This window comes from Caloenas nicobarica, chromosome 9 (genome assembly GCF_036013445.1).
Source record: "Caloenas nicobarica isolate bCalNic1 chromosome 9, bCalNic1.hap1, whole genome shotgun sequence".
Lineage (NCBI taxonomy): Eukaryota > Metazoa > Chordata > Aves > Columbiformes > Columbidae > Caloenas > Caloenas nicobarica.
Genome location: NC_088253.1, coordinates 6,207,117 through 6,229,650, shown reverse-complemented (window position 1 = coordinate 6,229,650; position 22,534 = coordinate 6,207,117). Strand labels below are relative to the sequence as shown.

The window sequence follows — 22,534 nt, the reverse complement described above, 5'->3', positions numbered from 1 at the left end:
GTACTTTTGACCTCTGCCTCAGTTTCTCTGTGTAAAGCATCCTGAGATCTTAAGATAAAAAACCACTTTAAAATATTACTGTAATTAGAAGTTAAATTTTTCAGTGAAGCTTTTGAGCAAAGGACTTTGGAAAATTTCTTCCCATTCCATATATGTTACACCTTGATGGATACAACGAAATAGGGAAAAATAGAGGAAAATTGTATGAGAATATACAGGTGATTTCACTGCATTTGTTTTTTCCTTTTTTATGTAGACATTCATCTGCCACAAGAAACCAAGCTTCTCAGGACATGCTGGACAGCAAAAAGCCCCAGTCATACATGCTTAGTTTCAAAGTTATTTTACTACTCAGAGAGAAAAATCAATGTATACTATATTAAAAACAATCATCACAGCCTTTTAAATGATTGGATAGTTTAGCTTTGAATCCAATTCAACCTAATAGAGGCTTTAATGGCTTTTGACAGATTGTTCCACTGATCAAGGGACATGTATGAAAATAACTGCCTACCAAGCCCTGCTTTGATTTTAAGAAAAGAAAACGGAAGGTTAATGGTAAACAGAAGTTGATTGTTCACATTTTCACTGAAATAACTCTATCTGACCTGTTCTTAGAAGCAGTGAAATAAAGGATAATGGGAATCCTATACACCTGACTTTTTACTTTAGCCTCTAATCAAGGGGACTAATCAGACCAAGATGTGTTGGCATGAAAGCAAGTATTTGACAATACGGAGGGGGAGGAGAACAAGTTTCATGACAAAATTCTGATTCATCACGGACAAGCACTGTAAAACCAGTGGAGTATTAGAGGATGTAAACCATAGCACAGTACACCCTTTTCTATCGTGTGAATTATGAATGCCATCTCCAAAGCAACAAGAAGATAAACCATAGTTTTCATGTCACTTGTGAAGTGCTCGCATGCAAACATCAGCATTTTAATGTGATAATTTTATCAGTTATTTTTTGGCTTTTGACATGTTATTCAGCCAGTTCTGCAGTTCTACTAAGTACAGTTGCAACTGCGTAAATTATCTTCTCTTGTTCGATGAATGACCCCAGGCTAAGGTGAAGAGGACAGATAAATGTAAATCAAGACGCAAGCCCAGCCACATCGAAGGTGATGAGTCTCAGTTTGGACTGGAAAGAGAACAGCGGTTTTATTCAGGATTGCCTCTGCCCTTACAAGTGGGGTGAGGTGACAGCCCGAACCGCGCAGGTTGGGAGCCCTCTGTGCAGGGCTGAGCTCTGCCTCTGCTGGGTTGTCTTTTTTCAGATGAGGGACCTCACTGTGAACAGCGTTCTGTTTGTTTGTCCAACCCTTCCCCAGAGCAGGTCAGCATCCTGGTGGGACAGTTCAGAAGATGAGCTTCAGCAACGTGAATCTCAAATGGGAAACAGATGTTGAGGGGAGGTTCTCAGCCCATAGAAGTGCAGGAGGACAGAGGTGGAGGGTGAAGCTGGGGATTGGCCTTTCTCATGCCCGTTGCTACAGTGGAACAACGACTCTCTTCCCAAATCTGTAACCTTCGTGCAAGAAGACAGTGGTCAGTTCCTAGCAAAAAGCTGAAGACCAGCTGTCAGGGGCATGCAGGGGGTTAAGCAGCCAACATTAACTTTGCACCAGGTGGTAACAGTTAAGGGAAAGATCCTGACCCACACTGTACAAGTCGCTGCTCAATGACTCCCATATGAGTTAAGCTAATAAAGTTGTGGCCTTGAGGAAGCACATCCCTTGCATCTCACGTGCATCTCATCTCTCTTACCCTCCTCTCATCCCAGCTTAGAGATCAGCTCCCCGGCTACTTCAATCTCTGTTCCATTTGTCCAAATTCCACTGCACAACACAGGACCCATGGAACTGCACTAAAATAAGGGAGGAGAAAGGCGCAATGCTCACTCTTAACACGCCACAATATTTTAGTGATGGATTTTGGTATTCTTTTCATTTTTTTTTCCTGTTGTTATGGCACTGGAAGGTCTGAATCTATCCACAGCATTAAGAAGTCCAGCATGATTTTAAAGTGCACCTTGCATCATTACCTGTGACGCTAAAGCTATATCAGGCTGACAATAAGACAATTTATTTGGGTATTTGTCATGTTGCATGTTACCCATCCTGGACAGTTTCCAGCTGGTGATTACTCATGGCATTCTTATTTACACTTCAGATAATCAGAATCTGCGGTAAAACCCTGAGCATAAGCATGATGCCTTAAAAATCTACTGTATCCAGATTAATATTTTTTATTTACATAACCTTTCAACAAGAAGAAAGGACCTACAGGATAAAATATTTTTTACATATGAAGATATTAATAAAGCATTATAAACCATTTCTAATTACATGGCATAATGCAGCAGTTTTCTATCAAATTCTTAAAAATGGCCTTTACCTTTCATCCCCCAAATTACAGAAACAAAAGTTTTTAATTTTCTGCCAACATTTTATTTCTACCAGTGTAAAACCACCTCTGCATCAGATTTTTTTTAAGAAGGCCCTTGCCTCGAGCATTTCATTTGTATTGGTTCCATGTTTAGTCAGTAGCTTTTGTAAATTGATGAATATTGTCTAAAGGCAAGTGCAGACAGGCAAACGGATCTGTATCTTCTGTAATCCATTTAGCCTGACACACGCACACAAGTGAACTATTTTACCTTAATTCTTTCATGGCTGATGAAAACTAAATGTAAGGAAAGTCGCGAACTTCACCATTTAAAAAGAATCACTGAATCTAATGTTAGAAGCTAATTTGTGCTCTCACCTCTCCCCTGAAAAAACTGACCTTGGTCCTCCTGCCTCTAGAGCATCCAGCCTTGGCACAGAGTTGCTATGCTCAGAACATCCATTAGAGGCTGTTTCTCAGCGCATCCAAAATGGAAATGGGCTTAGTGCTGAAATATAAATGGATTGCTAAAGTATCATTGCAAGATAAGCTAAATTATAACTATTTGAATAAAATAAAGTTTAACATATTTGTCTGCTTCTAGTATGTAATCCAAACGCAGTAATAATTTACACTTGACATCTCAGATTTTTAACAGATATTTACCTTTAACTGTGTTCTCCTCTCAGGGTACCCTTTGGCATTGCTACATGCTTCAAGCAGTTCCATCAACCTTACTCATGTCTTTGCTATCAGCTCCTGTGGGCTTTGGAGAGATGAAACCTTCTTATACTCCTGTTTTTCAGCTGAACTCCATCAAGTTACACTGATTTAGATGATGTGAGACTGGAATGCAACACAGAGCACTAATCCTCTTTAACCACTCGATTATTGGTATTTTGCCAGTGAATCTTAGGTCTTATCCATTCCAAAGGTGTTCATTTCTCTATGTCATTGCCATCCGTGGCTGTGCTGACTGCACTGAGCCTAGTACTAGTTCAGCTCGTTCACTAACTTAAATCTTCAGCATTGAGAAGACCTAAAATCACATATTTTTTTAAATTCTATTATTGCTGCCAGCAGTCTCCTAATACAAGGAAAAAAAAAATCAAACAACCAACAGTTGGTATTTCTTCACTACTGCTGGGAATAATTATTTGCCAATCATTTTTTAATAGTTATGCCTCCACTTCAGATACAAACTACAACATTGATGTGCCTTCTCTACCCTTTATGGCTGTCAGATTCATTTCGATACTGTGATCCCCATGGTTTCTAGCAGTGCTTAATTAAACACAAAATAACCATAAAGTAACAGCACAAACAAACAAACCAACCCCTCCAACGCTGTGTTAACAGTGTTACATCATTAGCTTGATTGGATTCATCTTGCCTGTTTCCAAAGTAATATCTGTTTCTTTGAGAACTGCCTTTTCAAAAGTAGAATTCCCACATCTTCAGCTAGCTTTTCTCTAAGTGATCTCCAAAGTAAACAGTATTTAGTGTGGCATTAATCCAAAACCACATTTTTTGCCCACCGGTAAAGGCAGATTTAGCTAGTGCAGGAAAGAAAAAGCTATGCCCGTAACAAAGTATTTCAAAACAAGAAATCTGTGGCACAAGAGACAACAGATAAATGTGTGGATCAAGGTTATAATATAATCAAACCTACTTTAAATAATAATTTATTCTTCAGAGAGTCCTTACGTTCTACAGGGTGGAAAACAGTTTTAGCAGAAGTCCATGGCTACAATGACAATGCTCGATGCAGGTCTTTATACTTTTGCTGGCACAGCTGCATCAAAGGTGTTAAGAGGAACAATTTCGACTTGACATAATTGTCCTGGCAAAAGCTGGTAGGTGTGGACACAGTTTTATACCACTAAAACTGAATTTTTGCTGGCACAGCTTCTTTAGCTCCAGGGAGGTCTGGCATATGTTTTGCTGTCAAAAGTACAATTTTTGGTGGTACAAGCCTGTCGTGGTTTGATTGCGGGGTGACAATAAACCGCGGCAGATGTATTGTTAACCCCCTCTCCCCCGCTCCCCCCTCCCTCATCTCCCTTCCCACTAAGGACAGGCGATTGGGAGGGAAAGAAGGACAGAGAGAAGAGAGTTGGAAAAACTAAAAATGTTTTACTAATGCTACCAGTAAAAATAGAGAAAGTAATACAAAATATACAAAACCAATCTTGAAAGTCCCGGCAGCTGCTCCGGCAGATGTGGGGCCGGCACCCGAAGTCCTGGACTGGACTCTGCAGCCAACCGGAGCTGGATTCAGTCTGTCACTGGGCCTCAGTTCGCAGGGACAACTCGCAAGGTCCTCTCCCGATGTCGGCCATAAGGAAAAGGGACAAAATCCTCGTGATCCCCCACTTTTATATGAAGTATCACGTGAATGGGATGGAATATTTAGTTGGTCAGTTTTTTGGTCACCTGTTTCAGTTCGCTGCTCTTGCGAGATGTGCATCCATCCTTATCAATGACCTCGCGTTCCATTGCTACGTCTACCAAAACATGTATCCAGCTTTCAGGAAAACTGCAGTTATTTAGAAGGCTTTAGCTGACAGGGAAAGTCACTAAAAGAGAAACGTGTTTTTAACCAAACCAGGACAAAGCCTCATCCGCACACAGAGCGCTTTGCCAGTGCAGTGTACTGGTGTGCTCTGGGTAAGCCTGGCCTCAGCGGGGATTTTAAACACAACATTAACACAGGAGGCGTTTTCATTTTTTGGTGGCAACGTCAAACTCGGAGTCTTACTTTTTTCTTTTGTAGTGGTAATACAGTCTGAGTGCTGTTTCACCATAATACCATTTTCTTCTGCTTTTTATAACAAAGGAAAAGGTGTACACCGGCTCAAGTTAAAATAGCAACTTAACAGAATGAAAAATCCCTCTCTCATTTAGGAGTGCCCTGTATCGTCCAACACAGAATTGTTCTTTTTATAGCACATTATTACAAAATAGATCACAAATAGCTTCATTTCTCATATTCTTTTGGTTTTGTTCTCGTAGATCTCACTAGATCACCACGGATGCTGCAATACCCAGTATCACACAACCTAAATCTAATCCATCGGGGACCCTTACTTAGGTCTACCAGCTCTTTAAACAACGCACAGAGAAACCTGGCCTTAGAATAGGATTCACAACACGCAGAAACAAAGGAATGATTAGGAAAGAAATTCTGACTTCCAGGGAGCCCAGGATTCCCATTGGAAATCTCTCCAGCACTACTCAATTGCCATGATGAAAAATGGCAAGGAAGTTTTGGGGTCTTGTCAGGATGGTCCTCACTCTAACAAGGAGCCATTGCATAAAGGACTTTCTCCATCATCTCCTGTACCTGTTTTAGTGCACGAAGAAGTCACCATGTTGTGTGCACAGCTCTATCCTGGAGATATCCAGCAGGCTCACCCCAAGCTGGCCACTCACTAGGATGCCCAGATCACGGATTCTGCTTTGTCAAAGTGTGAGCTACACCCTATGTGGCTCAAACCTGCCAAGGCAGAGGCAGTTCTAAGCACTCACGGAAGCTGAAATTCAGACATCGAGGGAACTTGTTGAAACACGGATATCCATGGGCTGTAGGGTCAACGGGATCTAGAGTGGAAAAGGAAAGAACTGAGGCTGGTGTTCTGGGCTTCAGGTCTAGCTACCTGTTTCTGTAGATTGGGAGCCTGGTCTTTTTTATTATGAGGCAGTAGCTAAGGTACGGTGTGAAGACTGGATAAAATCTGCATTGTCACATAAAATAACATATGATCTAGGAAACATAAAGCTGAAAAGATTTATTTTAAACTAAAAGGCTTCTCTCCAAAAGATGAACGTTAATAATTCTAGGCTGGAAGGTCACCTGTTATTCTACCCACTGAACAAGATTCTGTAGATGAGCAATAACTTCTTCAAGATCATATGGCAGAGGCATGTTACAGTCATTGTCTGTCCAGAAGGGATGGCATTCTGGTTTCTGGTCTTCTGGCAAGCTCTCTGCCGCTTCTGACTGGCATCTGAAAAGAAGGGTAAGCAAATGAACCACTTCAAGGAAAACTGTATCAAGAAACTGAATACTCAGCCAGGATACATTTATGCATTAATTTAAAGAGAAAGATGATAATAAAAGAGAAATATCACATCTTCTGACCAAATGGATCGTTCATTTAGAGTGAAGTTGATTTCTGTTGTAGGCTTTGTATTTTCTGTAGGGATTTCTCAAAAAGCCAATCACAGAGAAAACTCAGTTAGTGTACCTTTATATGGTGAATTATTTTTTCATTATCTCAGCTGTTATTTAAAGTATGTGATTAAACCATTATCAGATTTAAATGTTTGCCGGTTTCCAATGTATTACTAGATTATTGAGAAAGATTAAACTGAATTTACTGCATTAAGGTCAGGGGGGACAGATTAAACAATATTAAAGAAGCTGGACTAGCTTTGTAGATTCTGGAGATTTACAAGTGTATCAACCTGCTTAGCTCTGAAAAAGGCAATATAAAAAGAGAAAATTCTATAAAGATAAATGGAAATTGAGGTTAATAACAACTTCCAATGATGAATAGGTGGGCAAAACTTCAATAAAATTAAATTAAGAGGTTAGTGTATGTTAGTCCCCAGAGAAAATGTTTAAATTACAGTGGTTTTTATTAAATGGATTATTCATCAATGCTATTGAAGTCTAATTATAATATTTAACTTAACTGCAGCCTGCAAAGGAAAGTTTTATAAGTGGCAACCATCACAACTCTTAGGATTAGGCTGTAATATAACATACTGCATCAAAAAACCTGACACAGTTTAAGAAGGATTTCTCCCCCTCTCTTTTCCCCTCCCCTCAAACAATTTGCATGTTGCTGATTAATTAGTTAATGTTTGCAACGGGGCAAGACAAAGTAAAACGCTAAGCATTACTATAATTTTAGTACGTAGCACAGGCCTGTGTAGTTCTTCAACGACATAAAAAGCAAATTGTAGAAATACACTTATATCTCTTGCAAGATATTTTCTAAAATTCATGTTCTATAAAGCAACATAACTGTAACAGTTTTAAAGTTGTTTTCAACATACATGTGTCTGTCACCTCGGTAAAATGAACTCTGAAAACACAGACACACACAGCTTCCTTGTCTACACCGTTGGCCTTCTGGAAGAGGCTGTTGCCAAATGAAAGATGTCGTCTTCTCTTGGGAATTATTAATGGCAGTGTAATCCCCATGAGAAAACATACTTCAGCTTTACACCCATGTTGGTGTGTGGTTAATTGCCGCGGCAGCATCCTGGGCACTCAATCCATCGTACATTACACCACAAGGACAGTATTAACACATAACATTCCAATATATCTTCAGCTCTCCACATCAGCCCCTGATAATAGCATCTGTTAACATGCACTAAGTACTATTATGTAGCACATCACTTCATAAATAATAAGATTAGCCGACCTCAGGGCCCTGGGAAGAGTAATGTGTTTAAATGTTCTCATTATTTATTTAAAACAAGAATTAAAGGAACAGAAGCTACTTGTGACAATCCTCTTAGCATAAATATTAAACTGTTTGCATTGATAAACTGCACTGTACAGAATAACAGAGGATTTGTTTTGCCAGCTGCTTTATAATAGTTGTTAGAGCAAATGCAGTTTAGTGTATGAGTTCTGAGAGGTACTTAACTGATTGTGCCATCATGTTCTGAAGACATTTTCCAAATTATATAAAGGAACAGGAGAAAATTAATATGCAGAGGAAGCTGAAACTAATTACGGTATAACTTTATAAGGCTTTTAAAATCTTGCTTTATTTTCTGTCTTGGCACAAAATAATATGCTCAATTTGCTGGGTTGGATAAGATATTCCAGTTTAAGCATTTCAATCTAAAAGTGGATAAATTAACCATGTAGAGATTATTGCAGATGACAAATCAAGAAGCTCAGCTGGTAAATACTGCAGGCATATTATGTGGTCTGCAAAACTTCTAATAATAAACATTCTCTCTCACACACAGCTGCTACTAACAGTAGAATTTTCACTGAGAGAGAAAACATACCAACTTTTAGCTTCTTCACCATTCCAGGGTACTTTTTTTTTTTTTTAACCTTTAATGTCTCTTTTTCCCTTGCTCTCTCACATAAACTGATTGACCAGCTTTTCCCTCGCATTTGGGGTTTGGGCATCTGTGCCGCTAAAGTGTCAGCAGTCACAGTGATGCTGTGACTGAACAGCCCATGAGCAACTATTTCAGGTGGTATTTTCCCTCGTCTATGTTTCTTTCCAGCAGAGCCACCTCTGACAGGTCGCCCCACCACCAGGCGTGTGCCTCAACCTCCCGGCAATCCCGCACTCGCGAGGTTTCAGCCACATCATGTTCCATGGGAGGGACAGGAGGAACGGAAGTGTGCAAGTCTGGTGACAGAAATGCATCAGTATGTAGTAAAATTATCAAAAGGGGGAAAGCAGTGCCTTAATATTCCAAGTTCTGCAATCCCAGAGCTCCTTTGTCTTTCCATCCAGGATTTCCATGGCTTTGCTTTATACTTCCAGCAAGAACAGCAATGAACGTTACATTTTTACATTTTGTGAGTCACCTATTTTGACCAAAATTACAATCGCTGTGCCACATCCGCTGACATCAAAGTCAACTCCAGCTGCTCGTATTTAAAGAGAAGGGGCTGGGTTCTAAGCAGACATGGCTGCACCCAGCAGTGCATCAAGCATTTCACCTGAATGGCATCACAAGCTCGAACGCAGTCATCCCAACATGTGCTTTCTGAAAACAGTCCTTTCCAGGTGAGTACATCACTATTGATTTTAATAAATTTCTGTGGGAGAAATTGTTCCTGCAATGGTCGTAAATTTGTACCAGAGTAACAGATCAGAAGATCCTGCAAAAGGGTAGCAACACTTTCAACTGAAACAGAAGAATCGTAGGCGCTTAAATAATTGCACAAAATTATTTCAAATTCTTTTGTATCTGGGAAAAGATAACTAACATAAGTTAGCAATGATAACTCAGAGTAAACCGAAATTCTGTCTTTTCCTGGATACAAAAGAATTAATGAGGCCTCATGTGGGAAAAATTGGAAACACTGAGGTAGGGTGTAGTGGGAAAGCACCAAGATTTATAAGTTAAAATATTTTATATCAATTAAAAACTGTTATTTGAGTAAATTAAATTAAATCTCTAAAAGACAATAGATCTTATATGTGTATATTGTATGTACAAAATGCCTTAAGAGTGGGAAAGTACCAAGATTTATAAGTTAAAATATTATATATCAATTAATCAATGTTATTTGAGTAAATTAAATTAAATCTCTAAAAGATAGTAGATCTAATATGTGTATATTGTATGTACAAAATGTGTTAAGAGTGGAAATAACAGATGCTCTGAGATACAGAACAGACGTCAAATCGAGAGGCATCTCTCATACCTTATTTGCAGCATAGGAGCAGAAAAAACGCCATGATATATTTCAGAGCAATTTAGCTCTAACACCTTGATGATACATGTTCACCAGCATATCAAAGAAAGGACGATTTGTCTAAAGACGTGCAGAATGCACAAAACTCCATGGTCTCTACCTTCTTGCTAAAACAATCAAGATCTGTGCCAGTTTCAATTTTAAAAGCCCGCTTTTAAGAAGTAATCAGTTACTGTTGTGGTGCATACTCTCACTACCTCTCCCCTGTAAACGTCACAGATTTTTTAATCTCTTTTTTGTCCATTTTTGCCAAACGGACTTTGCTCATTAATATTTACCAATATTTGAATATTAACGTAAGTTAAATTAAATCACGACCACCACTTGTATAAGTGTTTGTAGGACAATATACGACTCTTTCCCTTGGAAGGTGGCTCATTGCCCCATGGGCAGGTGCACATTCCCTGGGACAGACAGTTGCCTGGCCCTGGTCCCCTGGGCTGCACTGACATTTTGACGAGCAGGGTATCAGCTACATTAGAGGACACTGATCATGATGCTAAAATTAACCAAGCTAGCTAAAGTGTGTGTTAATTATGAGTATGCGAGTAGTCAATAAAAGGTTAATGCAAAAGTCAAAGGATAAATTTATTTCAGTATTGCATCACTCTACTGACTAAATGACTAACATTATGCTTTGTTTTTAATCGATATATTTTACAGTAATGCGTGAGCCATTGATTTGAAAAACAGTCTTCTTTCTAACAGTTAACTTTTGCAACTATTAAGTATCAAGTATCAATATACTTAAAACACTTGTTTTTCAGAGCAGATACTTTTTTGTTCTGTTGTCAGGAAGAGGAATGCATATAAGCCAGGAGGCAGCCTCGGGTCCTGCTGATGAATGTGATTAATGCAAATAAGAATTATTACCTAGGAACCTAAATAAGGTACTGTGAATTAGGGTCTATTGCGCTGTTTGTCTGCTCCACAGAAGTGTAGGCAAATCAGATCAATAGGGGTCAATTTGTGGCTCAGACTGCACAGGCGTGTTAAGAGAGAGGAGATTATATGAACAGTCCCGTTTCCTGGATGGTATTAATTTAGCCGCTGGTGCCTGGCAGTTCACAGACCACGGGAGATCACACAGAAATTCACAAGGAACGTGGGTCTGGCCCACCGCTATGTTCAGAAAGGGAGGATGGGATATTTGCTCTGCGTGTACGGAAGTTCACACTCGCCCAAACACACTCACTCCAGCATTCCTGCAATGATTATGTTTCATATGGGAGTTACTCACTCCCTCCATTCCTGCGAGAATAAAGATGTTACTGAGCTGTTATTCAGAACTTCAGACTATCTTTTAAAACAACGGCCCAATAAAACCAGCGTCCGGATCACCCGACTAAGACAAAAGCATCCATCAAACCCACTCTGACACTGGTTAAAACGCTACAACACCGCTAACACGGATGCTGTTCTGAGTAACAGCTGTAGCTTCTTTCAACTGCCCCTTCCATTCTTAAGGTTGACAATGGCTTTGCAAATTTGGGTCTGATCAAATATGGGTTCTTACTTTTCCAACACAGAGCTCTGCTAGGTGAACGCAAATCCTAATAGTACAGGGACCCGGTACGCTGAGCTTCACTTGCAGGTTTGGATTTTTTCATCTTTGTTCTTCAAACCCTTCCTCTGCCCAAAAATCATTACGCAAACTACACGTAGTTACTCTAATCTTGGTGTTAGGATTAGCCCACGTCTTTTCAAGCTGATACTCTCAGTTGCCAGAGCATATACAACAAAATACAGTGTGTTCTCAGCGATCCGAATTGTTATGCTAAGCACAGAGAAAATATGATATTACATACATGAGAACAATTACTCAAATAAGTAAACCTTGATTTTTCCTTTTTCTAAATAGTGTATCTCATTGACAGGTACGACAAATTTACTTCCACTGCTGAACACATCACAATTAAAACCTGACACTGCCTAACTCAAAGCTGAAACTTCTATAGATTTCAACAAGGCAAAGATTTCAATCCAAATGCTTTTCCAAACACCATTCACTGTAGACACGAGCTAGTAAGCATAATAATAAAAACTATCCAAAAGAAACTACGGAGGGAATGAAATAGGCTGAATATAGTTTCTCCAAGTGAAATTTAGCAAGAAATACTCAATTTACATTTTTTATCCATTTGCAATGGTGGTTAAATTACTGGCATTATAAGTGAGCTGATATAATGTGGAGTAACAAGGTGTGATGTTCTGTAACTACAGAGTTGCCACAGAAAGAAAAAATACCTGTTTTATCAAACTGAATTGCTCAGTCAAGCACAAAAAACCTCCAAAGTAAAAACTCGGATTGATGCTGTAAATAGACATTCTTCTCCTTTGGACATGGATAGGATATTGGGATAAAGTCCCTAAAAAAGATTGAAAAAGTCACTCTCATTATTTGAAGAACTGAACTTAATTTATCTTCACAAAAAATTAACAGGTAGAAAGGATAAACGTAATTAATGATAAAATGGAATGGGCATGAGAAATCTGAAAAGCAGCTGCTTTCTAGCTGGGTGCCCATTAGCAATTTCAGAAATGTGCCTGATTTTAAGTTGTCTTCTACTCCAGGTGACTGGTTGGTCACAGTAGCTGGGAGCAAAACGTGCAACATTTTAGGTCACTGCTGCCCTCACCCCGCACGGACAGAGCCCCGGCCTGGAGCTGCTCTATCAGAGGGAAACCATCCGTACGATCTCCCGGGAGAACCTTTTCTGGAGACCTAATCCAAGACGCGACATTTACACAGGGAGCTGGAGCTGGACTGGTTTATAGTAAAAAAACATTGAAATCTTGACTTCTGGCTTGGCTTATTTTAGAGGAAATAATATACACAAAAACAGTATTCCAGCTGGAACCTCACCAGAACTTAACGGTGCTTGGAAAATGAGGGCTGGTTAATGCCCCATCATGACACAGGGTTAAGGTGGACTCTTTTCTGATCTCTTTGTTTCAACTCTGTAAAACATAAGCCAATAATTTACAAATCCTTGACTGGCTATTAACTTTGATAATTTGTACTATAAAAAACGTTTACTGAAAAAAACAAAGGACACAGAAAACATAAATATATTGAACTATAACAATATGAAAGATGTTTTCTTCTTACGGCTGTAAAAACTTGGTCTTTAGCACCAACAAAATATTACTTTTTCATGCCAAAACTGTAATTTTGAAAGTTATCAAGTTCAACCTAAACCTTAAACCAAAGATTTTCTTAGGTTTTTTTAATTAACCGATCAGAAAGTTGTCAGCCTCGGCAGAGAGCATTTCTTTCGGTTGTTCCATGCTTGTCCTTACTGTGACTCTGCACGACTAAAACCTTCCCAGGTTTACTCTGCCTTTTAAGAACAAAACGAATTACATCAATATTTGACATTGCAAACCAGATTTCAGAAGTACTGGTCCCAGATCGGCAGTGAAATGAAGTGGCCAGATGGAAAGAGAGCAGTGCTTCATTCTTTTGAACATCTAATCCCCAGCGTATTCCCAAGGAGTCTGTCCCATTTACATTAAGTCACTGCTGATGTTCTTTCATGTGCTGTAACCAGACTGTGCCCAGCCATTACTTAGTAATGGCTGAGACCAGGACTGCATTTATAGGAGGGACAAAATGAGTTTGCTTCCAGATAAGAAACTTGAAAAGAGAATGCCAGATTTAGGAAGGGAGGGAGGCAATATCAGTTACATTTTAATCCAAGAAAAAAACTTGGATCACCTGCACAAGTACAAATGTATGCATACGAAAGTATGCATAAGTACGAATACACACAATGGCATGTTAGAAGACCTCTCCTGGCTGCTTCTTTCAAAAGCTGATAAATGACTTGTGCCACTGATGAATTTGGCCCTTACTACAGAACCAAAGTTTATAGTCACTGACCCAAGAGCTTTATGCCTCCAAAGTCAGCTGTTCCATTGGAAATGAGGATGCTGCTAAAATATCCTGAGGCATCACTGGTGACACAGTAGGGCAGCCTGACAACAGCCAGCGTTGCCCCTGTGTGTGCTTCTACAAAGCAAATCTAGAGCAGAATCCATCTTCTAACGCTGGCCTGCAGAGCGCAGTTTGCTGTTCCACAGAGAGGTGGGACATCGATGAACCTGACACTAAAAAGATTTAAGAGACAGTTGCATGAACCTAAAAATGCTGGCGTTTCTATTATTACTCAAATTGTAAATCAGGTAAATATGAGAAAAACTTAAATTGTTAATACCCTCCAAATGTTGAAATAACGGCAACCAAAGCACTAGTGGAGTCCAGCTGCAAAGAGTTCTGAAGTGGTGCAGCAATGTGTTTCACAAGTATGTGTAGAAATATATGAAAAACTCAAAAAAAATATTTTTCAAGAACGTTTTGCTTTGCCTTAACTGTAGATAAATTCAAGTAAATTTTCAACTTTTTTTGGCTACAATACTAATTAAAATCTGTAAAAATATACTTCCGTCTTTCTAAACTATTTAGCTGACAATCTATGGGAAAAGAGAAAGATTTTTTGCACAGTATCTTCAGCTACAGAGCCCCCAAACCTCAGAAATATTCTAGCTCTGGGTAGAAAGAATGGAAGAAAAGAGGACATGAGAATCTCATTTCTCCAATATATTCATCTCCACCGTGGGTGAATTAATAAAGAAATATCTGCCCAAAAGATACTTCCGATGAGATCAAGAACCTTCCTCACCATGTCCACCAACCCCACCCCACCAAAGGGGAACACCTGGCAGACGGCACTGCAGGAACTGAAAGCCACTGAGAAGACAATGACCATGGGCATTGGGTACGTGAAGTCAACTTGACATCCCCATATGGAGCTTTTCCTTTTGTTCGTGGCCTCTGTCCAACAGACCTAGAAACCGTCCATGAGAAAATTAGCGCACATCCTAATCCCACAAGAGAATGGCTGTGTGGGGCAGCCTCCATTTCATGTTTGTTTGATTTTTTAATTAAGAAACATCACTACTCTCTATGAAGTGTAGGGGGTAGGGAAATTCCCCAGAGAAACATTGAATAAATAACATGGCATTTGCTGAAAGATGAAGTTTAATCCAATTTAACCTATAGGTTTACAAATTGTTCCCTTTCAGCCATGTTTCTCAGATGCTTTTGTTTCCTGTTTTTAGAATAATATGTATATGAGCAATGGATCCTGACTGCATGAGAAGCACATCTATTTATATACACACCCCTTCATACCAATAATTGCAAAAAATCCCATCAGTCCAAAAGAGAAAGCATTTAGGAGGAAATTTTCAGCACCACAGACATGGATTTAGTGATATACTTTTCATGATCAGCAATGGGATGAGAGTTATTCCCTCTGTGCTGAGAATATTTGGCTTTGACTTCAAACGACGTAGAAATACATCAACCTCAATGTAATTTATATTCTCTCAAAAGGAACCTAAAATGCTCTAAGCCTTTGCTGAGGCATCTGATGTTCCAGTCCCCTCTGTTGCACTGCATGATCGGCTGTTTTATTTCACTTGCGATCCTTGCTTTCCTACGATTTTTTCAGACAAAGACACAAAATGTCTGCTATACGCTGAGTATAAACACAGCTGACTTATTTTCCCCAAAGTATTGATTTTATGCACTTTTAAAATAACTATTTTCATTCTGTTTGCATAATCAGCTGGGGCATTGTTCCTTTACATTTGCAGAAACACAGATGGAATTGCTGATTTGGAGCCTTTAGAGAGATTTTACAGTATTCTCCAGAATCTAGGCTTCTATTAAAATAAGGTTTCAAGTACTTCTGGTTGTGAAGATAGCCTGGACAATGTAAATTGATGCATGGTTATCTTGTTGAGTCCACAACCAGACAGACGCAACAGCACCGAGGGACCTGTGAACTTCCCCCACTTATTTTATTGGGTGTTTACTTGGGGGCAGATGCTCCCCTCTGTTGCGCAGAATGGCGCTAAGTGACTGAGAAAAGGAGAGGAAAAGGAAATGGAAATAAAAACCAACAAAGAAGAGAAAAGGAAATCTCCACAGCCTGCTTCCCAGGGGGCTACAGATGCCCTCCTCTGCCAGTATCAGACTGCTGGAAGATTTGGGACCGAGCCACGCATGCGGCACGTTGTTTGAAAGACACTGTATTTTCCAAAAGAAAGCTACCCGAAAAGTTAATGATGCTTTCAGCATCCTTTACTGATCCACTTTATCTTTTGTACTCCTTCTACATGTACGCCAAGGAAAAATGTAAACGTAGGGTGGTTTAAGATGACACTGCAGGAGGATGGCCCTTCCACTTAATGCCCCCTCATTTAGAGTAAGCAATCCCATTTTGCAAAGAACTTCAGGGTTTGCAGGCTCTGCCTTTCTGCAAGAAAGCTAAAACGTTTTCCTTGAGTGTGCATTTTTCCGTAAGGTGACTTTTCACGTTAATAAAAATCAACGGCTGTATGACAAATCCCTATTTGTTATATGTGGAAAGTAAAATCAAAAGAAACATGACTGAATGCAACTAACTGAAACCATCCCTCTTGATCCTTACATCAGACTGGGCAGAAATGGGCTATATCTTTTCAGCATCAAAGCTTTGGTCCCTTTCAGTGAATCTGCATGTCTCATCAGCCAAAAGGAAACCAGGAGAGACTGATAGCAAGCATCATACAAGAAAGCCAAACAACCACAAGACTAACTCTCTTTTTCGCACATTGAAATTAAGATCTTGCTTATCACTATAACTTGTGATATAAATACCTACGTGTACATATATACATCTCCCTCCGTATACATAGATACACATATACTCACGCACTTACGTAAGAGTAGCTTACACCAACATTTTCTATGAAGAGATAGGGTCCTGAACTCCTATGTGTCTTAGGGCACAAAAAAAAATGGTTTATTATGCTGCAGAACTACATTGTCTTCCCTGTGTTGTGCACCTTAGCTGTAGCCTGCAACCAGAATGTTTATAACATATATTGGAACTAATACTATAAGAGCAATGCAATCCTATGGAATAAAACACAGTTTCCTTTAGGTCAACATGAGGTCAAACAGAAGCAGGAGGGAACAAATAATAGGGAAATCAGAAAACAGATACAGGAGAGGCAGAGAAGCTCAAAAAGAGGAAAAAGTAGTTTAGGGAAATAAAAAAACAGCCTCATGTAACTAATCACATTTCAATCACTGCAGAATTTCTCCATGGCTGCTGTTCTGTTCAGTGATATTTTATCAATAAATCACTACAAAAATATACCACCACAAAAATTCCAGTGCTGGCAGAGAAATAGACTTGATGTCCCAGGAAATGCTACAGCACATCCAGGCACAAATAAAAATCATATGGCAACAATATGCTCAACATACTTCTTCTCTACTTCTGTAAGTGGAGTTAATCTTTCTGATTATCAAACAAGACCTCAGAATTTTTTCTGTTTATCCTTTGCGTTTCAAATAACTGAAAATATTATAAAGAGACACTAAACATCCTTTTCTACTTTAACTTGTAAATAATTACCATCACCCAAATACGAAGCAAATAAATGCATTTCTTCACTTATTTTCAACTGCATTAAGGGAAGAAATTCTATGTGAAAGTTCATCATCACTCTCCCTCAAAATTTTGCAATTAATGTAATTCTACAATATTTTTAATACCAACTAAAATTCCAGTACAGACTGAATGATGATTTAAAGTTATTAGACAGGAATACATTTTCCTTTATGGACTGCATTCAATCAATTTAAACACACGATAAACTACATGCATCTGATCCTACCCCCTACTTTCACCAACATTATTTCCATCAGTGCTTTAAAAAAAAGTGCAGGATCCTGATCTATAACATTCTATCAGTGGACTCGAATTCTCTCAACACCATGAAGACTTATTCAGCCAAGTGAGTACCAAAATGCCACTAGCAGGTAAAACCTAAAATGTCTATTGCAACAAATGCATAAAGCTCTTCACATTATTTTCCGTGGTGTAAAGAATATTTCTGACTGCAGTATCAACGACTGTAAACCACAGACTTTAGACCTTCCGGTGGTGCCAACTCCCTTGTTTTATATGCTATGATATATAGTCCTGGCTTTGAGCTATCTCTCACTACTGATGCTTTTGATGCTTTGTTCTCTTTTTACTTTAGGATGGAAAAAAACAAATAATGCTGAGTTCTTTTCTTACTCTCGAATTCTTCTGATGTCTATCTTCAGAACTCTCCTAACATCCAATTTATGTCATTCTTTTCCTTTCTTATGCTGTGAATTTGAAACGAAAGAAGGTAACATAATATCATAAGATCTACGGACGATTGAAATGGCCTTCAGAGTAAACTTCAGAGTTATTCGTAAAACTATCTTGCCTCAACAGAAAGTAAGAAAATGGCTTTTCAATAGATAATGCAACTACTCTTGAAATTCTTCTTGGATGAAGTTATTGCCATAGGGAACACTCTAATGATAATAAAGTATATGGTGCCGATGCCTTGAGAGCAGTTCAGATGGGTTATTTTGTTGGTATTTGCAAGGCACAACTCAAATTCATTCTCGAACATTTATATGATTTCTCTTGACTAATTCTTTATTACAAAGTGGCTACAAAACCTGAAGTTTGTCAGAATGAGAGAAGCTGGCATTGGCTGTGCTGATTGACCTGAGATGCTACTCTGACCTTACTCTGTCATATAATTCCTCTTAAAACATCACATCAGAATTCCAAAGACCTCCTACGTTAGTTAATTAAGGACTTGATTCAATCTTCTATCAGGTATGAGCAAAATGCACAGTTACATATTTAAATCTCATTTAGCTCAGAGGAACTTTCAAATATATTTCAAGTTCAGCACAGGCTTAAAAGCTTCGCTGTGCAGGGTTCCTCGAGATGATCTCTACATCGCACCTCAATGCAGAGCTATACACACAATTAACTGCAGCTTTTCTTAAGAACTTGAGGTAGCCATCCCATCCCTACCCCGGTCCTTATCCTCACATTTAGTCCCTAGCTCCAGTACTGCGCCGACTCTTCCCTCTAATTCATTACACAATGGCCACGAATCTTCCACGAATGCAGATTCAAGGGAAATCAAGATACACATAACGAAAAATATCCATTTCATTACTCTCATAAGACACCTACTGTTTCATCTTCTTCTGTTCTGTGTCTGCTAAAGAACAGTTACTTAAACTTTATGAAAAGTGGATGGTCTTGCCCTTCCATATGTTTTATTTTGTCTACGAATGTTATATTTCAGAGTCTATTTTTCCTAGTTTATTGCTTGTCAGCTGATCTATGTCAGTTGTTCCTTTGAATTAACTGCTGATTAAATTTCTTCTCTTCCTGTGTTACAAAAAACACTACTTCCCTGAGCATGCAACAGACCCAATACCCCTCCTACTTAGCTTGCTTTTTCAAATAATATTGTGATTATACTAATCTAAAATACAAAGTATATGTTCAGCTTTTTCTTTGTTGAAATGATATTACTCCAACCTGTCTTAATGCCAAGGAATTAGTGTAAACTTTAAGGGTTTTGGCAATAGCTACATAATCCTCCTCTTTCTGGTGCAAACAGGAGGTGTCATTTCTTCTTTTTTTCCTTTCTTAAGTACTCCTGAGGAGTTACTAATTTGTAATTTGTATTTCTTGGATATGTGCAGTACTACAGGGGAATTTCACACACTCTCCTGTTTATTGAAGTGCCAGTAAGAGCATCTAGGGAAGTTAATGACATTCCTCAGCAAGACAAAAAGCCCATTTTCTTAGACCTTCTCCCACAGAGTTTGTCCTTTCCACTTTCACTTGAGCTTTTCCAGCATTTCCCCAGTCCTGAGCAGGTAGAACACCGCTGCCTGCCCAAACTGTGACAGGCCTGGGTCAGCGATGTTCTGTTAACAGACAGCAACTTGATCTCCCTTTTTCTGAGCCTTAATGACTTTACCAGGCTCAGTTCACCCAATGTTGGGCTTCTCAGTGTAGCCAGAGTGAAACACTGGTGAAATCACGCTGGAACCGCAGGTTCTTTTCAAATCCTTGAGGACTGCTCCATGTACTTCTTCCTCCTTTTTTTTTTTTTCTTTCCTCATGGCCAGGTATTAAAAAAAATACTGTTCGCTTACATTTGTCTCCAAATTTAAACTAGGTACCAATCTTCTAGAGATATTTGTGACCTTTCTGATTGGAAAGTTTAGAATACATTTGAAAGAACACCTTTTCATTATGAAAACTTTGGGCTTAAACTCTCATTTGCCAGTGTCTTTTGTATTTTTTACTCAGAAACAATGAAGGATGATATTCTCTGCATCTCTGGATTTTAGGAATCAATCTTCCACCAGTAGAAGTCAGCTAGGGCTGTGCCAGGAAGCTTTTACGAGTGTTCAGACCCATTCTCTTCTCAACTTGTTCCAGAACACACCCACAAAAGAACAGTATCCATCTTCGCATACAGCCAGTCCTCTTTGAGGTGCGAATGTCTGGCACTATGCTGTGTTATTAACTTAGCCCGAAAAACTCTTGTGGCCCAGTAATGTTGATTTGAATTCTGGAAATTATAAAGACTGTTTGAGTGCTACTGTCATGACAAAGGAAACGGAGAGATCCAGGTATCTGCAGGCCCTGTGGCATATCATTAGACAATAGGTACGCGATTCATCTGACAGACAATATGAATATATAAAGCAGGCCAATCAGCATGTTTTTTCTGGAAAACAAATCTTGTTGGACAAACCCTTCAAGATGACCAGTTACTAAAGGAAACTATAGAAGAATAGGATGAATTGATTTATGCTAGCCAGTGAATGACTTTTTTTTTTTTCCCAAGTAGCACTGAATGTCAACATAACATATACCATAAGTAGTGACTATCAAGTAACATAATGATAAACATTAACGGAGAATCACTACTGAATGGTGACCCTCATAAGGGATTCCTCCAAAACCCAATATGGTGGCCAGTATTAATCACATTTTCATCAGTATTCTTGAAGTAAATAGCAATGATCAACTACTTGACAATTTTTGCAGATAGCACAGAGACTGATATGGTTCAAAACAACGTGGGCAGGACTTAGCCCTGCCAGGTTACTTAGTGATCAGGACCAAATGTGTTATAGAACTAAATATAATGATAAGGAGAAGAATGACCAGAAAATTGATGAGTTTGTGCTCAAAAACACTGCATCTGAAAACAATGTAGATATTATCCAGGACAACTCAAAATAAATTCCCAGCAGAGCACCTAATCCTTCTGTATTTCACTAGGAAGACAAATATGAGAGTAACATAGAATAACCTTGTTTCTAGCTTTTTAGAAGTACATTGAAGAGAGCAGAGAAAAGAGACTATGGAGGTAGGTGGAAAACACACGATAATTATTAACTCAATTTGCTTCACTTATCGGATTTAAAACTGATAGATTGAAGGAAAATACCTTCTATGAAAGAGTTCTCTTGTCTAGCAGAGAAAGCTGGAATTTGAAAACGAACCCGGAGAAATAGAAATAAGCCTGTTTTTTACAATGCAGTCAATCACACACTGGGACAAACTATTAAAGGAACAGAATATTCTTCATTTCTGACATCTTCCAATCAAGAAAAGATTCCTGCCTGGAAACCATGCAGTTACACAGCTAGCACACGGATAAAAGAATAAAATTTAGTAACTTGTGACAGAAGTCAAAACAGGTGACATAAAAATCCTAGACACAATGATGCTCAAACTTTTACACAACCACTCTTTAACGAGCATACTTTGAGTAAGACTTTTAAAATTCCTTGTAAGACATCTTGCTGTAAAATTATACATTCTAACTGGAACAGATACTCCAGGAGAATGAAAGAAGACAGACTTCTATTGTCAAACTCCCAAAAGTATCAGCTTAGCCTTTGAACCCAACACCACTATGGAGAGAAACACCCTGACGCAGGGAATAAAAACCTTTAGTACCATCCACGTTCTCTTGCACTTGTTACACACAGGCATAAGTCTAACTTTTTAATATATGTAGGCTTAACTGAAAAGAGAATTGGCCAAAAGGTACATACACACACACACGTTTAATTTATATTACGATTTGTAATGTAGTTTATGACAAATATTCAAAATACCAAAATGTAAGTAAACAGTACGTTTATAATTTCATTTTCTTTGTTTCTCTTAAAGCATCCTAGAATCACCAGGTCACACTGAATCAAGGGATATCATCTGCTTGTTCAAAATGTCACTATGGAAGAATCAGGAAAAAGCAGCTGTATTACAAGTCACCTTTCCAGCTCTCACAAACAAACTATCAAAGGAGAATGTTAGTCCTTTATGGTGCATTACAGGACCAAGGTCACTTGGGAAACCCTAAGGCCTCACTGGCTGCCCACAAGATCAACTTGATAGAGGCACAGTTATACAAAGCTAAATGTCTGAGATTCATCTGAAGCGCTTAGTTTCAATTACTGTACAGTGTCACGACTGTCTGTTGGAATTTCCATGAGCATCATCGTTATGCTGATAGTCACAAACTCTCTAAAAACAAACAGTCTAAACTCGAAGTTTGTGTCAAGACTCACGTCTGCTAAAGAACAGTGTAATATTGGCATAGCAACTTTTAATTGCCTTGTTCCTTTTGACTGCCACAAACCAGGCCATAGGAAGACAACACCAGGAAGTTTACCAGTTCACTACAATAAACAAATCATACACAAAATATTAAATGT

The 22,534-nt window shown here is 38.8% G+C and overlaps 1 protein-coding gene across 3 annotated transcripts in view; it reads right to left on the bottom strand.

Annotated features, from left to right (window-relative positions):
* Positions 1-4,681: 4,681 nt before the first annotated feature.
* Positions 4,682-22,534, bottom strand: part of FTO (FTO alpha-ketoglutarate dependent dioxygenase) — a 239,940-nt gene continuing 222,087 nt past the window's right edge. For 2 of the 3 annotated variants that reach the window (XM_065640792.1, XM_065640794.1), the window contains exon 9: positions 5,007-6,403. In XM_065640792.1, coding sequence (XP_065496864.1) covers positions 6,253-6,403 — 151 coding nt within the window. In that variant the 3' untranslated portion in view covers positions 5,007-6,252. Of the gene's footprint in view, positions 4,901-5,006; positions 6,404-22,534 lie in introns of those variants that run through there. The other variant, XM_065640793.1, reaches the window with a different exon arrangement.